Below are 18,608 nucleotides of genomic sequence, written 5' to 3' on the forward strand. Positions count from 1 at the left end.
ATAGATGAAAATTAATTTTTATGTAATGAAAATAAATTAATATCTATGTCCCTGTCACAAAAGATTGAATTGTCATAGAAACAGATGCAAAAACAATAATGCCAGTGATGTCTTAATAAAGTACCACTTTTTTTAATCCAGGAAATTTTAAATGATAGCTGATAACAGAACTTGTAGTTTGCCAAAATAAAAAACAACAATTAAAACAGTAAAAAATAGTTTGAGGAAAATCAGTTTATACTATGGAAAATTTAAGAACATTATGAGCTATTGAACACTCTGCCCACCTCCTTTCAAAATTCAAATTAATGTCCCTTTTTTTTTTTTTTTTTTTTTTTTTGAGACGGAGTCTTGTTCTGTCGCCCAGGCTGGAGTGCAGTGGCCGGATCTCAGCTCACTGCAAGCTCCGCCTCCCGGGTTGACGCCATTCTCCTGCCTCAGCCTCCTGAGTAGCTGGGACTACAGGCGCCCGCCACCATGCCCGGCTAGTTTTTTTTGTATTTTTTAGTAGAGACGGGGTTTCACCATGTTAGCCAGGATGATCTCGATCTCCTGACCTCATGATCCACCCATCTCGGCCTCCCAAAGTACTGGGATTACAGGCTTGACCACCGCACCCGGCCTAATGTCCCGTTTTTCTGTCATTGGAAATTAGTAGGCTGGAATCTATGTAGACATTGGCCAATGGAAAACACTTACAGAAAGTGGGTAGATTATTTGTGTCACCAGCATCAGCTCATGAGAAAAGACTGAGAAAAGTGTATACAAGTAGTAAACATCCTTGCATACTCTCACCTACAAATAAAGAAAAATTACTTTCTGTATAAATCACCTTTGAGAACAGCCATTTGTTTACTATTTTCATAAAATAAATTATAATGTATCCTAGGTAAGTTAAAAGGATTGTTCAGTCTTGTTTATTATTTTCCAGATATGGTCAAGAAAACTGACATGAGAAAGACCCATTATATTTTTCATACTTTAAAGTTTTAGTCTATAAGTTTTTCTTAAATATTAAATCTTGTGAATAGACAAAAGTGGCAATTGTAGGCCAAAAATTATACCCATTGATATTGCCCAAATCTGTAGATCATTGTTATGGCTTCCTGTGATTGGATTTGTTAACACTATCCAGACACCACTCTAATCATTGTTATAACCAACTTCATTTTTCCAAAACCTTAAATAGCCAAATATTCACCTAGTATAGTTGTATTATAGTTTTTTTAATTAATGTTAAGAGCTGTCTCTGACTAGTTTCATTACCATATCAGAATACTAAAATATACCTGATTTTTTTAATCTAGGAAATCCTAAAATGTGTTTTTTGCTTGTGTCATTCAATAAACTCACACAAGGAATAAAAAATAAAGGAGATGCGTTACTAACATGTGTATGTTTGTGGTTCAGTGAATGAAATCATCCCACATGCAAAGGCTACCACAAAACTGACACATCACACAGCACACAAGGCATCTCTTTGCATAGGCTGTGCACATCCCAACATCAGTGAGCCAGCCGTCTGGACCTTGAGTGTTCCACTGTTACTTCCATTATGTGTATGTAGTCCATAGTCAGGCATGAAATCTAAATTGAAGGAAAATACCAAATTCTGTTCTACCAGTCATCTCTACAAAGCTCTGCAGCTTATAAAGGCACTCTTTCAGCAGTGCTGACTTTATAAAATGTGATTTATCTCAAAGTACCTTTTCCATAGAATCTGGATTTTTCTGGGCTGACTTAAATCAGGAAAAAATATTACTTCACTCGTTTGGAATGCCTTGGTATAAATACTGCTCCAAATTGAAGTGTGGTATTCTGCTTGGGTAGGTGCATGTAACAGGCAGTGTATTTATTCAGATAATTTTTACACCAAGTTTCCAAACTGTAAAAAGAATAAAAAGAATAAAATATGCAAACTTTCAAAAACAATTTATGTGAAGCAAATTTTTGAAAAAGTATTACCAATTGTAGGGGAGCAGATCCCTTTAAATCACGTGTGCACACACACACACACAAACACACATACAAAAAAATACTTTTTTTTTTTGCTGACACCACCTCACTTCCTAGTTGGTAAAATGCAAATTAATTGACTTTCCTAAATAGGAAATAATTTTTTTTGAGCTTGCCCATAATCTGATAATTCTGTGGCAAAAGAGAACATATTTTAAGGAGTCTTGAGTAAACTCTTAAGAATATGACATTGTTTTATGGTGTTTAAACTTATATCACTGTCATAATCCTTTATGATATGGTAATCAGTAATAAAACAGTGCAATGAACACCAATTAAGGAACATCAAATCAATGGGTATGCAGCTTGCATGCTGATTTAAACAGTTGCTGGTTGGAATAAGTGGATTTAATATGTACTTATTTGCAGACTGTAGCTTTTCTGTCATCCTGCAGGAATTGGTACTTGACTAATCTAAGAATGATACCTACTTACAACTTTAATGAGATACTGATGTGAGTCATTTTTTAAGTCCGTGTTCAGAAGTATTATGAAATGCTCAATGCTAACTAAAAATCTGCCCTCTACTCCAAGGACTTCACAGTAATTGTCATAGTGAAGAATATGTCTATATTTTATGATGTACGCATCTGATGTCTACACTGTACCGAGGATTCAAGCCAGTAGCCCGGTGAAAATATTATACGGTACTGTTTAATATGCTCCCCCCAAGCCCATTGTTGACAGCAGAAACAATGTGAGTAGTTAATAGCCATACATATCAACAACTGCTTATACACAGTGAAACAGATTTGATCTTCCTTTGTGAGCTACCTGATGTCTATATAACCAACTTGGTTTGCCTTTGTTACTTCTCTGTGTTTACGAGAGTCAGCCTGATGGTAAAAGGAAGCAAACTTGGAATTAATCTTATTCCATGTCTCAGCCAGACAGGCACATATACTCCTTAGACCTCATTTTTAAATGAGCAGCCTTCTTGGGAACTAGTACTCAGCAGATATTTCTCGTCCAACGTTTGTACATCCACTCAACTGCTTCTGTTCTTTGGGGCTTTTTGGTTTCTGTTTTTTTCAAACTTACTTGTTTTTATTTTTCCTGGTTTTTTTTTTATTTTATTTTATTTATTTTTTTTTTTTTTTTGAGACGGAGTCTCGCTGTGTCGCCCAGGCTGGAGTGCAGTGGCCGGATCTCAGCTCATTGCAAGCTCCGCCTCCCGGGTTTACGCCATTCTCCTGCCTCAGCCTCCCGAGTAGCTGGGACTACAGGCGCCCGCCACCTCGCCCGGCTAGTTTTTTTTTTTTTTTTTGTATTTTTTAGTAGAGACGGGGTTTCACCGTGTTAGCCAGGATGGTCTCGAACTCCTGACCTCGTGATCCGCCCGTCTCGGCCTCCCAAAGTGCTGGGATTACAGGCTTGAGCCACCGCGCCCGGCCTATTTTTCCTGGTTTTATCCCTAGTTCTACTCTCTTACCCACTGGTTTTCCAAACTTTGGATTTTTTAGAACAGATGACAGCATTAAAGCTTTCTTTAGTTTATATAAGGTGCTCTCATTTATGAAGCTGTGTAATCATATAAGTATTTTAAATTCATTCGGGTTTTTATCTCATTTCCTTTAACTGTCAGTGTTGGAACTAATGATTTCCATGTTGTTTAGTCTGATTTTTTTATTCCAGTAAATTCCTTGACCAATCTATAAACAAATGATGCTTCCAGTCCACCTTACACAGGTACACAGTTCTGGTTCTTCTGAGTTGTAACTATAACATTTATTTAGAATATGGATTTTGGTGTCAGACTACCTGGTTGGAACTTTCTCTTTGCCACTGCTAGCATTTTGATCTTAGGAAAGTTATCTAATTTCTTGTGTCTCAGTTGCCTCATTTGTGAAATAGGGGAAGATAATAATGTACCTGTTACCCCACAGGGTGGTGAAAATTAAACGTGTTAATTCACATTAAATGCTTAGCAATTTTCAGCACATAATAAATGGTAGTTATTGTGAATACTACTGTCCATAGTTAGAATACATGGGAGGGGAGAGGAACAGATGGGTGAAGGAGAGGGGGAGGATGGTATAAATGAAGTTTTGCCCACTTTTGCTTCTTTCTCAAAAAATGGTCTCTATATTACTTATAGAATTTCTTCAAAAGCTGTAAACACATAGAGGATATACTAAGGCCACCAAAAGTACATTTGATCATTTTATATAACAGATGTTAAGACGCTGCTTTGACCAGGCACACTGACTCATGCCTGTAATCCTAGCAGGTTGGGAGGCCGAGGCAGTCAGATCACTTTAGGTCAGGAGTTCAAGACCAGCCTCAGCAACATGGTGAAACCCCGTCTCTACAAAAAATAGAAAAATTAGCCGGGTGTGGTTGGGGTGCGCCTGTAGTCTCAGCTACTTGGGAGGCTGAGGTGGGGGGATCACCCAAGCCCGGGAAGGTGAGGCTACAGTGAGCCAAGCTGTGATTGTGCCAGTGCATTCCAGCCTGGGTAACCCTGTATCCAAAAACACAAAAAAAGAGCCTGCTGTGAGCCAGGCAGTGGGAATGCAGTGATTTACATGGCCTAGAATTTACATTTCTAATGAGGACAATTTACACATTAAGTCACCTATGCCTAGAAAGTTCATTAAAGTCTTGTATTTTCATGGCATCTGTTAGTAGAAGTGAATTCATCACAGCTAGTTCTTGATTGTTGTTTTCCTGTTACAGGTACTCTGATGTGCATACTCTTAGACTTTATCCAAGAGAGGTGTTGGGGAAGGGGGAGGAAAAAGGAAGAATAAGGTAACAGAAGAGATGGAGGGGTGCCCAGAATGTTGATAGATAAGCAGATGAGGCAACAGCCTGAAGATAGGATTCCAAAAAAGATGCCATTCCTTCCTGATCTATATGGGAGGAATGAAACATACAACAATACTATATGTGCGTAAGGCCCATCCTCAGAGGCCTGAGAGTCCAGGTCCATCACTAAGGGGCGCAGAAAAGAGCAAATTATCTTGTGTCCTAGTCTTTCCCGAAATACAAAGGGGAATTCTTAAAAGGAGGCACCTAGAGGGAGGATGTGTGAAAAGAATACAGCAGTAGTCATTTGCTTTATTGATACTGAAAATTTATGGACTAAATATATAATACAAATATTTTCGGTGCGCCACATTTTTCTTTCACATTCGAAACTTCCACGAGTCTTTGCCTACCTATAGCAGCAAGCAGACCAAGGACCCGCGGGTCATAGGCTTGAAACCTGAATGGTTGCTTCATTTGTTATGTTCCAGGGATGGCTGTGTATCCGAATGCATTTTGAAAGACAGTTAAGGCCAAGAATTAGCCTTGGCATTTAAAGTAATCTATAGATCTACCTTGTGCTTTCCTACAGAATCCATGTAGAAGACATGTAAAAGAAGGTGGAACTGCCTTGTGGCTTTGGAGAACGAAGTGTCTGGTTCTGAGCTCCTTTCATCAATTTTTTTCTACTGGGGAAAAAAAAACAAAAACAAAACCTTTCTTTTTTTCTAAATCTCCAAGAGACGGCATTGTGGCAGAGTGGTTTAGAGCGAGCTCTGGAACCAGTCAGCCTAGGTTACCAAGGCGTTACCTTGCCCAAGATAATCATTCCTTTCCTCTGTTTCCTCATCTATATTTACTGTCTCAACTGTTACTACATCACAGGGTTGTGGTGAATAGGAAATGAGAGAATAATATAAGCACTTAGAACAGTATTTGGTACAAAGGAAGCCTTTATTATTACCTCCTTTGCCTACAGTGTAATTACCTATTACCTACAGTGAGCAAGGCTAGCGGCAAAGTGCTTCATGTGTGTCACCCTGGATCATTCTGAACCTGGTCAGAGCTAGGAGAGAGAGAGCTGGGCCAGAGCTAGAAATTTAGGAATCATTAATACATCAGCCAGGTGTTCATAATCTGTACATTACAGAGCCAGGGCTCATGGAAGAGCTGAAATCAAAGGCGGCATTTTGTGTTTGTGAGCATATGTGAATTTTTCTGGGAAGAGAACCCAAAACTTTCACCAGTTTACTCAAAGATCTGAGACCCAAAAAAGATTAAGACTTGCCATCTCACAGGAAATACGGTACTACTCATGCCGTGTGTCCCACGTGGGTCTTCTTCCAAGATAAATAATCGAAACTCCAGGGAAGGTATTTTATGACTGCAGCATTTTACTAGAAAGTAGTGGAGGTTTTTTTGGTTTTTGTGGTTTTCTTTTATTTTGGGACAGAGTCTCACTTTGTCACCCAGGCTGGAGTGCAGTGGTACAATCTCACCTCACTGCAACCTCTGCCTAACGAGTTCAAGCAATTCTCCTGCCTCAGCCTCCCAAGTAGCTGGAACCACAGGCATGCACCACCACACCCTGCTAATTTTTGTGTTTTTAGTAGAGTTGGAGTTTCACCATGTTGACCAGACTGCTCTCGAACTCCTGACCTCAAGTAATCCTCCTGCCTCAGCCTCCCAAAGTGCAGAGATTACAAGTGTGACCCACCTTATCCAGCTCCAGAAAATAGTTTTTTAATGGACCCCCTTTATACGTCTAGCACCCATTTTTATAAGAATTTTATTCTATAAATCAAGTTTCAACTTCTTAGTAGATCGAAGAATGACTTTTCTCTAGTGTCAGAACATACTCGTTTTCAAAGTAATTTTTTACAACCTCATATGCATTTCAGCAATTGTTAGGTACATTAATTTTTAAATATACTGTATTATTTTTATGATTATCATTTCTAATGGCTTCTTCCAACATGTCTGCATTTTTTTATTATTTCCTGTTGTGGTTTATGTAATGATGTTTATATTGTTGCAATTATTACTTTTAATAATTATTTGAACCTCATGTATTGACGTATCCTTTTAACTCCTTCATTATGTAGAACCAGGTTTTTGTGGTATTATCAGAAAGATTTTCTTCCATGTCAAAATAGTCCTTGTTGTTTTTCCCTCTTTGTCTCTTAGTTTTAAGCTCTCAGCCTCACAATTCTCTGTGATATAAAATGCAAATGAAAAATCTTGGTATCTTTCTCAGTACAGATATTTTTTCTTATGGTTGGCTTTTAGTTTTTTGCAAAACTTGTGTTAAGTGTTGCAAATATTTAAAGTATCATGTTACTTTTGACCGACTGTATATTTCAAATGTATTTTCTACTTTGAGTTCTACCTCTGATGTTCTGGTGACCCAAAGACCTACCTTTACCTGTAAATCAGTCTACAGGTTTTGCATAATTGAGTCTCTTGGCAAAAATAATCTGATTGGCTGATTAGAAATAATTTTGTCCACCATTAAAACGGCTAATCCAGATCAGAATTAAGTTGTGTTCTTTATTTTGCTTGTGCAGGACTAATGTAAAAGCAAAGGTTTACTCTCTAACAGTGATCAGCGTTATTAATTTTTGTAAACTAAGAATTTCCATAGAAATAGTACCCTATGAGAATCAGAGACTCCAGAAGTTTTGATGGCACTTTCTTTATGTTCAAATCATCAATAGAGCTATTACAGAGCTCCACTAGTTTATATGGCATGTAAAGTATATAGCATATAGAAGGAATTATAAAGAAATTATATGACGGTTATGCAATAATACATTTTTATTTTAATGTTTAAAAGGTAAATTATTGCCGGGCGTGGTGGCTCACGCTTGTAATCCCAGCACTTTGGGAGGTCAAGGCAGGCAGATCATGAGGTCAGGAGCTCGAGACCATCCTGGCTAACACAGTGAAACCCCATCTCTACTAAAATACAAAAAATTAGCCAGGCATGGTGGCGGGCACCTGTAGTCCCAGCTACTCAGGAGGCTGAGGCAGGAGAATGGCGGGAACCCAGGAGGCGGAGCTTGCAGTGAGCCAAGATCGCGCCACTGCACTCCAGCCTGGGCGACAGAGCGAGACTCCATCTCAAAAAATAAGTAAATAAATAAATAATTTTTTTAAAAGGTAAATTATTTTTATTATAATTTCAGAGTAGTACCTAACACCATATCTTCTTCACCGTAATTTTCCTTGCATCATATTATCAATGAGCTGTAAACATGCTCATTTTAAATGCAATTCAAACGCCTCTAATAGAATCCTGTGGCAAAGTGAAGAATCCTTTCATATACACAGTACAGATGTGTCAAAACCATATACAGTTCTGTTTACACACATGACAGAACCACCACACCTGAGTGGCCCAACTGAAAGTTACAGTTTCCATCATTCTGTTAGGAGTTCTGCTACCATTTGTATATGTCAGTAGTGAAAACCAATCAACATAAGCATCTTTGAAACGCAATTTAAGATCATTAAAGATGTATGAATTTTGACAAAGCGAGGAGATTGGAGGCTTATTAAGAATATATTAGGTCTCTACAATGAGGGAGGCATTTATGTCTCAGTTCAAGGGGAAAGGTATAGCCGAATTGTAGCCTCATGAAACAAGTGGACAGGGGCAGGTACAGGTACAGAAAAAGATTCAGTCTTAGTCCTGACTGTTCCTACACACCTTTTGTGAGAAAAAAGAGCCTATTCCGGTAGGTTTCTGAAAATAAACAGGATCTTACAGTAGTCCCTGTTTCCTAATGGGCTATATATGTGATAAATCATTGTCTATCTGACTTGCAGTCAAGAGATACTGGGTAATCATTTTCTAAAGAACTTATATGTGCCTTTTGCAAATATAACGTCAATATATTACATTTGCTCAAGAGTCTCAATTTCTTTCTTCTTTTTGCTTATTTATTAACTTTTAAAGTTTCGTTATTTGTAGATCTCATAGTTGTAAATTTCCAAAGTTCTTTAAGAATAAAGAATTGATTCCATTTGTCCTGCTCAGCTATTATCAAGGAGAATGTTGAAAATGACGAGAGTAGAGTGCATTCCAAAGAATCTGTGAAAAGTGGTGTTAGTTCAGTTAGTTGAAAATGCTGAGTATTTCCTGGAATCATGACTGCATTTGCTAAAAACGTGAATAGACTGCATTTTTAGGAGATATGAAGTGCATCTCTGTCGTGTGATGTGAGTCTTATGTCAGCTGCAGCTACTCAATTTGCATGTAAATTCTGAAAATTTTCTTGTCCCATGTGACACTTCTGAAATGTCTGTCTGTTCTTTTTTCCTTTTTAATTTCCCAAGCTCACTATTTGGATAAGATAGTTAAAGGTACTGTATACTGCTCTTTGTTGACATATCTACATGTATATCTATATATAACCGTGTATCACTAGGTTTGACAATAGACTGTTTTCCATGCATATTTTTGTAAATTACAAATCAGACTTAAATTATGTAAAATGCCTTGGATTTAAAGTATTGAGACTTAAATGTCTGTGTCTCATTTTTATAATTTTGGGTTATGACAGATTTCATTCCTTTGTAAAAGCGTTTTCTCTAGAACCAGAAACTGAAGATAACGGTATATTTGCTGTTTTTTGGTTTTGGGGGTTTTTTTCTATCTTTCTTTCTTTCTTTCTTTCTTTTTGCTTTAAGATCTTCATTGTTGACAATTCAGCTTAATGAGCTTTAAATTCTAAACTAAAGAATCACAAATACTCTTATCACAGAATAAGAAATTGTCAATCTAAAGAAGATTCTGGTTAACTTGTTGAGAGAAATCTCATTTATTTCATACGGAAACTTCTTTGGTTTTTTCCTAAATGTTTCAAAATATATGTGATATCATAATTTATGTCTTGTTATTTTTTAAAAGCTATAAATACTGTACATTCTATAAAAAAAGAACTGATAACCTTGTTCAGCAGAAAACAGCAGATTCTCACATCTTCAGTTACCGTAGAAATAGATGGAAAAAGTTTTTTCAGAAGAGGAAATTCCCCTTCCCTTTCTCCTCAGATTACCTACTTTCTATTCCTTGTTTGTGCTTTTCATTAGAATATGAAAATATTCATGGCAATATCCAGGCTTTCATATACCAAATCTTACGTGCAGTCAGTCAGCTGCCGCACCTCCTTGTCAGTGGGGCAATTCAACCTTGCGTTTTCATTAAAAACAAAACAAAAAAACACATCCATCAAGAAGATTCACCTTTTATTTATTGAATAATCCATAAATACAGACGGTAATTGTCTGAACGAAAAGAAGCAGCAAAATTAATCTCTTCCTGACCTGATGGTATCCGTAAGTGTTATTTCATTGTACTCTTCCATGAGAGACAGCCAAAATAGTCTTCTTTCTGTGAACTCTGATCTTAAGAGACAGAATGTCTCTTTACGATATTTTCTTTTCACGTTCCACAGTGGAGGAGGGGACACCAATATATGAATAATTCTTCTAACACAGACTTAAAATAAACATCTTTAAAAACAGATTGTTCCCTTAAATTTTGTCACTGGAACAATAGTAGCATTCAAATGATAAGAAGCTGTAAAACAAACCCCAATTGCTGTAGCAAGTGTTTTTATTAATATGTTTTATACCAAATTATAAATAGCTCTGTCCACAGAGATCTGATGAATAGCCAGTTATTCTTCGAATGTTAGAGCATTTCTCTCCTCGCTTCTGTCAGTGTCATATCACACTCATAAACAAGGACACCAGAATCTACCCAAGTGTCATCCTCATAAACAGATCACGTTGGCTGCATGCCAGATATCATCAGTAGGAAGTGGCAAAAATTGTTTTTTTAAAATGTCATGTTAGACTGAAACAATTATAGATTTTGGATATATTAAATTATTTTAATTGTTTCCCAAATTTTCCCTCCTTGCCCATAAAAGCAGACAAGATAGGATATAAAGGTAACAGCATAAAAGCCTTAGGGAGATTGTCACAAAACATCACTCTTCGCTATCTGTCTTGAAGCACGTCACTACCGTGTTTTTGTTCAGTCTATCAATGTTTTATTGTGGTCCTTATGGTATTTCATTTTGTCCGTCCTAAGTAATCCAATATGCACAGCTATTACATTTAGTTGGAAATCCTGTCGGTCCTGTCCCATCCGTATGCAGCCTGAATCCTAATGTTTGTTAGAATAGATGCTAAGCTGCTTCACTATTTCCTGGGCTTTGCTTATTCTGTGACAAGGAATGTACTCTTGGCATAAAGTATAGTCATTAATACTGGCCTATACTTTGTGCAATTATTTAATGCACTGTAATTTCACATGAATATACGGCAACTCTGAGGCCAGATAAAATTAATGTTCTCTTTTTAACATCATTCATATCCTTATACCCACTTTCATGCTTTTGGAGTTTGAGGGAATTTTTTTAAGCAACAAGGTGTTTTAAGAAGGCATGTCCTGATAAATGACCAGTAATGTTTAAAACAGATTACAAATCTAGACAAGGGATTCTGAAATTATTTTGTTGAGATGCTTTTCCACACCACACAATATACCTTGTTGCTTTGCTAAAGGGAAAAAATGTAAGTTAATTTTGTCTGGCCTGCAACTATTTAGTGGATCGTTGCATATATTTCTGTCCTGCACAGGTAAGTGGTGTCTCAAGGGTCAGGCCAATCAAAGATGCCACTTGGATAAGAATTAGATTCCATAGATAATGTTGCTGTTTCTATCCATGTGCAATTACAGTATTTGTGCTGTTTATAAAGGCCTGTTCCCACTAAGTGTCCCTTATCTGTTTATTTTAGGTACAAAAACTCAATACTCAAATCACTGGTGTTTTCCTTCTTTGTCTCAACAGAGGGTTGTCCTGGTCTGTGCAACAGCAACGGAAGATGTACCCTGGACCAAAATGGCTGGCATTGTGTGTGCCAGCCTGGATGGAGAGGAGCGGGCTGTGATGTAGCCATGGAGACTCTCTGCACAGATAGCAAGGACAATGAAGGAGGTAAGAAATGCTGAGCGTGAACACAAGTCTGTGCCAGAGCACAGGTTCATAAGTGACAGTGAGTACATAGATATCTGTTGCCAAAAAAAAAAAACCGTGATCCCCATAGATTAGATTGATTGAAAAATGTATGAGTGCTGATAGAATGATTTTGCTGTCCATTTTTCCTGAAACAAATGCAAGATTATTATCGTTCAGGGAAAAGGCAAGGTAACCAAGCTACTGCATAATGTCCATTGTTCTCTGTTCCTTTTCCTGGTCCCCAGGTGACTCTTCTCCTCAACCACAGTGTTTAGGGCTCTGTGAATTGGGAGCTCCAAAGCAGTGTTTTAATAACTAACATTCCAAAAGATGCAAAGAATGTTCCAGCCTCTTCTGTTGAAAGGCATGGATGGAAAAAAACAAAACAGTAACAGAGAACAGTCCCCTGGAAGCTGTACTCTAGTGACATTTTATCCTTAACTTGATACTTGGTTAGAAAGATGGTGAGATTCCACCTAGTTGAAGCCCTTGGTTAAGAATAATTCTTTTCCCCGCTGAGCTCAGCCTCCACGTACTCTACTTTAATTTCAGGGAATGGAGTGAGAGTTGGTGATTACCTCTCCAGTGATGGAATAGTTGGCTCCGATAGCTGTTCTGTTTTGTTTTGTTTTGAGACAGAATCTCGCTCTGTCGCCCAGGCTGGAGTGCAGTGGCGCGATCTCGGCTCACTGCAAGCTCCACCTCCCGGGTTCCCACCGTTCTCCTGCCTCAGCCTCCCGAGTAGCTGGGACTACAGGCCAGGCCTACCGCACCTGGCTAATTTTTTGTATTTTTAGTAGAGACAGGGTTTCACCGTGGTCTCGATCTCCTGACCTCGTGATCCAGATGCCCACCTCGGCCTCCCGAAGTGCTGGGATTACAGGCGTGAGCCACCACGCCCAGCCTTGTTTTGTTTTCTGGATGGGGTTTCACTCCTGTTGCCCAGGCTGGACTGCAATGGCGCAATCTCGGCTCACCACAACCTTTGCCTCCTGGGTTCAAGTGATTCTCCTGCCTCAGCCTCGCAAGTGGCTGGGATTACAGGCATGAGCCACCACGCCTGGCTAATTTTGTGTCTTTAATAGAGACAAGGTTTCTCCATGTTGGTCACGCTGGTCCCGAACTCCCAACCTCAGGTGATCCGCCCACCTCGGCCTCCAAAGTGCTGGGATTACAGGCGTGAGCCACCGCGCCCGGCCAGCTGTTCAGTTTTGACATAGCTTTAGCACTGCATTTTTAGGAGGGCTGGAGTTCCTCTCCGGGCCTCTGTGGACACTTGCCCTGTGGGTTAGATTGTGTTTCCCTACCACTCCACCAGCCCCAGCCATTCTCCCTGCTCTTTTTGAGACTGTACACACGTACGATAAAGCATTGGTGACAGTGTAGGTTTTGGAGCACACAGATCTTCACTGAACCATGTAGTAATTATGTGACCTCAGACAAAATGTGTAATCACTTTAACCTCAATGGTTGCGTCTATAAAGTAGCAATACAAGAGTTTTTGAAAGGATTGAGAAAATGCATGTGAAGTATGTAGCATATTACCAGGCACAGAGCCTGCTCTGAGTAGCAGCTAGTATTATCCAGTTTTCCTTCTTTTGCTTTCAAAAGTGCTCATCTCGACTAAGTGAACTTCATAGAAGGTTGTCAGAGAAGCTTGAATAGCCTTTACCTTTCTATACCTATAGAGGGCCTCAACTACTATTCTGTAGGAAACAGAGCGACCAGAACCAACCCCTCAACCTCCCTTCCAACCCAAAACACACACACACACACACACACACACACACAGACACACACACACAGAGACACACATACACACACACACACAAGCCAGCCTGGGCTGACAGTCATTCTCAAAGCAAATGTTATTTGTGCCTTATCCTTCTGACAAGGCGCTGCAATTCTCTCCTTTAGTTTCTAGCAGACTGTTCACTGTTTTCTCTTAACTTGGACTGTGAAGAAACTTGAGCCGCGAATTCTGAGCTAAAGCCTTTCCTCTCTGCTCCTGGTAGGTTTAGGTGGCCCCTAGCCTTCACAGCTTTTCCTGCTCAGGAATACCTTGTTGCCCCTGACTCCTCTTAACCGTGTGCTTTATAGACATGGCAGCATGAATCCTCTCAAAACCACAGTACAGATGGCACCTGTCTTCATTACTTTCCCCCAAAGAACCCCCTACTCCATGGCTGCTATTGCCTAGGGAGGAAGGAGAGCTTCTCTTTCTCCTTCATCTTACAGTTCAGATTTTGCTTCTAAGAGAAGATTGCACTGAGGAGGTTACAGAGTCTCTCAGAGGGAAGCGGGCTGCAGGACCAAGTCTGCAGAGACACTGCCGACTAATTTAGGGGCTAATCAACTCTTTAGTATTGTTATCAGCTAAAGAGGTTTTTCCTTGTCCTCAAACTTTATCAGCTGTGAATTGGCCTCATTCCCCTTTGTTTATTCTGATTAGCAGGAAGCTATGCCATCTCTAGGCTCCCCTCTCGGAGGGGAAATCTGAGCTGACAGAAGGCCTCCTGCGGATTCTCTGCCTATCTCACATAATTTGTATTTCTGCCCCTAACCTAATTTTGCTGATCTTCTAAGAAGAAATCTCAGTGCCAGCCTTCTTATGCCCTGAGATTGTAACCTGGATGCTTTATAACCTAAGTCAGCGGGTTCTTTGAACTTAAGCATAAGCTACATGTATAAAGACAGTATTTTTCACACCAAACCCCAAATCAAAACACGAAAGATGGCAATGAAGGATGTCAATTATATGAAGACAGTCTAACAGAGTGTTTAAGAATTACAAATCCAGTCCTTATTTAGACCCAGAGTGGATTTTATTAGACTGAAATTCTAGGATATATGGTGACTGACTGTAGTGTTATAGATCCATTGTCTAAGTTTAGTATCAAAATGGTGACTTATCCAGAGAGTAGCTAAGTAACTTGATTTAGCATATTAAGTAACTCAGGAGGAGAGGGTGAAGAGTCCAGTGTGGCCCTAGTCAGAAATTGAACACTTCCAATAAATAGCTACTATAGTTTGAGCAATTTTATAGAACACAGTGTTTGTAAAAGAAGAGCAAAGGAAGTTGCGTACCATTCCTGGAACTAAAGAAGAAGTATCAAAAAATTTTAGAAAAGACATCCATCATATAGGGAGATCTTGAAATATCTTCTTAAACCAAGCATCTTCCTTCCCTTGCAAAATTTATTTTACTTCACCCAGTCAGGTTTGCCCCATCACCACTGTTGAATGCTAAAGATTTTAAACACCTGAATCTCCCTAAATAGGTGTTCCTCCTTGCCTTTATGTATGTCTGTTCCCCTTTATCTGTAAAAAGCTGCTTTAGAAGGGAATTCTTGATGAGGAATAGGAAGAACGTAGATGGGGGCAACGTATCTTCAGCCACTTTTAACACCTGTGCTGCTTTCCAATAGGCCCTTGTTTCTTTTCAAACAAACAGCTGTCATGTATGCTGGGTAACTGTAGCTTTTCAGAGCTAAGGGCAATCTGTTCCCCATAATAAGAGCCCTGACAAAGATCTCCTCTCTCTCTGAAATCAACAAGGTATCCCCTTCATCTGCTTCTCAAATCCAGCTCCAAGTACTAAATAGGGGCTTTGGGAGCAGATCATTTTGACAAAGGCAAGCAATGGATTACTAGATTTTTAAATCCCACCGTGGAAATCAGAAACAATTCTCGCTGGACCAGATAATTGTGGATAACCTCACCAGATGGGGCATGTAGACACTTTGGGAGCAACTAGTTGCTGTCCTATCCTAGTTGAGAAAGCTTTTAAAGCAAATGATCACCGGTACGTACACGTGGCTTGTAAATCTTTCTTCTTCAACTCCAACTTTACTTATAAAGACAACAGTCCCCTAAACTGAGCCATTGGTTGCTCATATCCCAAAACACTCTGATGATGAAGTTGCTGAGACCAGAGAATAGGAAGGTGAAGAGATGGGAGCTGCTCACTCCTGAAGGATGTGCAATCTGGAGTGGGGTTTAAGACAATTCACCACAGTCTTCAGTTCCTCAAGTACCTCTTTTCACCGGCCGTTCGCATTGAAGTCGGCCCTGTCTCACAGTGAACCCTACCACAGACTTCCACTCCCCTCAACACGAAAACCTCTTTTTGAAGGTTCTACTCGACCACTCGACCATTCTTACCAGGAAAGACCGTGGTCGCACATGTGAGAAGTTGGACTCAAACATTATTACATGTAAAAAAAATGATTAGCTTATATCACTAAAAAAATTCAGACACAGTTGCACCCAGGTGTTCAAATGATGACACCAGAAACTTAGGTATATTTGTCTGTTAACTCTGCTTTCTTCTACCTTAGAATCATTCTCAGGCCATCTCTTCCCCAAAAAGGCCACCACCAGCTCTGAGTCTACATTTCTCTTCCTAATAACTCCACCACAAAGAAGACACCTTTCTTCATGGTCATGTGTGGCCTGGGTCTGGGCCTGGGCCTGAGCCTGACTCTCCTTGGTCTGAATTAGGTCACCTGCCTAAAGGAAAACTGAAGTGCTGTCACCAGAAGAAAGGGGCTTGGATGCTGGGCAGGCAGGAAAACAGTCTACTCTAGGAATAAGAATAGCTGTGCATAGCATTCAGCGTTAGTACAGTCAGACCGTGTACTGCAGGAACTCGTTCACGTGCTGATGGACTGTCACTTTCAGAAGGAATCTTCTCTCTGTCTCCTCCTTCCTTGCCAAGGTATAGCCTTTTGACTTGACAAGAACACCAGTGCTGAACCTCTGATGTGCTTTTTGTGCCCAAGATTAGCAAGCAGCCATCTCATTCTCCCCATGTACTTTTAAAAGCATCATTGCTTTTATTTAGCCTGCTGCGAAGACTCACTCAGCAAGGGGTTGCCTGACTTTAAATAGCTCTCCAAATGATGGTCTCACTATGCAAGCACCAAAAGGCAATAGCTTGCCAGAGATAATTCTAGCTCTATGGAAACTTAAGATACTTTTTTAACAAGATGATTTCTCCACAGTGCATTGTCCCTGGCAGTCGTTACCATGCTCCCATCTTCTCCAGAGGGAGATCTAGTCAGTTTCCTTTGCCACCTTGCATCCCTGTCTCGTCCTCCAGTGGCCAGCTCCCCTGTGGGTACCTGAAGCATGAGACTCAAGCCCTATCCTGGAGCCTGGCTGGTTGAGGGCACAAGAATGACTTTAAAAGATTCATACTAAGCTTTTTGCAAGAATGGTGGAATACCAAAGCATAACTCCTTCCGAGAAGAATACCAGTAAACAAACAGAGTTCTCTTTTTTTTCTTTTTTTCTTTTTTTGAGACAGAGTCTCACTCTGTCTCCCAGGCTGGAGTGCAGTGGCGCTATCTCGGCTCACTGCAACCCCCACCTCCCAGGTTCAAGTGATTCTCCTGCCTCAGCCTCCCGAGTAGCTGGGATTACAGGCGCCCGCCACCACACCCAGCTAATTTTTGTATTTTTGGTAGAGACAGTGTTTCACTATGTTGGCCAGGATGGTCTCGAACTGCTGACCTCGTGATCCACCCCCGTCGACCTCCCGAAGTGCTGGGATTACAGGCGTGAGCCACTGCGCCAGGCCTAGAGTTATCTTTTATCCTTTAGAATTATTACTTTGTTGGGGTATATCAGAAGATGTACCTAAAACAGGCTATTTTTTCCCCAAGTCTATAGGGGCTGATGACAGTTGAGAAGAAAGTATAAGTCAACTGAGGTTATTCAAAAATAAGAAAGAAATAAATAAGTAATTAGATAAATAAGCAAAAAAAGCAAAAATACAATTCAAACTGCAAGAAAGCTGGGTGCAGTGGCTCATACCTGTAATCCTACCACTTAGGGAGGCTGAGGCAGGTGGATTACTTGAGCCCAGGAGTTTGATATCAGCCTGGCCAACATAGCAAGACCCCATCTCTACAAAAAATATAAAAATCAGCCGGACGTGGTGGCACACGCCTGTAGTCCCAGCTACTCAGGAGGCTGAGGTGGGAGGATTACCTGAGCCTGGTGAGGTCAAGGCTTCAGTGAGCCATGATCGCGACACTGCACTCCAGCCTTGGTAAAAGAGTGAGGCCCTCTCTCTCACACACACATACACAAACAAACTGCAAGGACAAGTAGGAATGTGCTGTCAGTAGAAAAGGGGAGTGAAGGATTGAAAACAAATGGATGAAGTATTAATATAAACATGAGAATGAGTATAGTGAATGGAGAGATCTATATTTGTAGATTGCTAAATGAAAATAAGGAAACATTTGAAAATAGAATTTTTAAAAATCTTGCAGGAAGATGGACTATTATGTTCTCTAAAAACAGATTTAAAAATAAAAAATAACGAAATGGCAGGAAACAGCACTGGAAAGGAAGCGGGGGAGAGGGAGTTTTAAAAAAAAAAGAAAAAATTACAAGAGATCACAAGTACTTCCCAAAATGAATCCAGATATTATCAGACATAGAGTGGTGCTCAGCGTCTTAGAGCGTTAAACACTGTATGATTCAGGTAGATGATGGTTTGGGGGAAAATTACTATTAGTTTGAAAGACTCTACTGGATCCTATCTAAAGGAAGGAGGAGATTCAGGTTACTCTGAACCCTTTGGCTATCCACAGAATTTTTAGAGGATAGTGAATCCCATTCTGGGGGAAAAAAATCCAGCTTATGCCCTATGAAGCAAAGGACTTCAGTAGCTTCCTGCTGGGACTCCAGGAACATAAGGTTTAACCACTGCATCTTTTTTTTTTTTTTTTTTTTTTGAGACGGAGTCTTGCTCTGTTCCCCAGGCTGGAGTGCAGTGGCCGGATCTCA

At 39.9% G+C, this 18,608-nt stretch overlaps 1 protein-coding gene across 1 annotated transcript in view; it reads left to right on the forward strand.

The window, feature by feature from the left end:
- Positions 1-18,608, forward strand: part of TENM3 (teneurin transmembrane protein 3) — a 657,776-nt gene that overhangs the window by 558,429 nt on the left and 80,739 nt on the right. Inside the window, exon 13 of the mRNA XM_025385351.1 lies at positions 11,637-11,783. Within this exon, the coding sequence (XP_025241136.1) occupies positions 11,637-11,783 (147 nt within the window). The remainder of the gene's footprint in view (positions 1-11,636; positions 11,784-18,608) is intronic.

This window comes from Theropithecus gelada, chromosome 5 (assembly GCF_003255815.1).
Source record: "Theropithecus gelada isolate Dixy chromosome 5, Tgel_1.0, whole genome shotgun sequence".
Taxonomy (NCBI): Eukaryota; Metazoa; Chordata; class Mammalia; order Primates; family Cercopithecidae; genus Theropithecus; species Theropithecus gelada.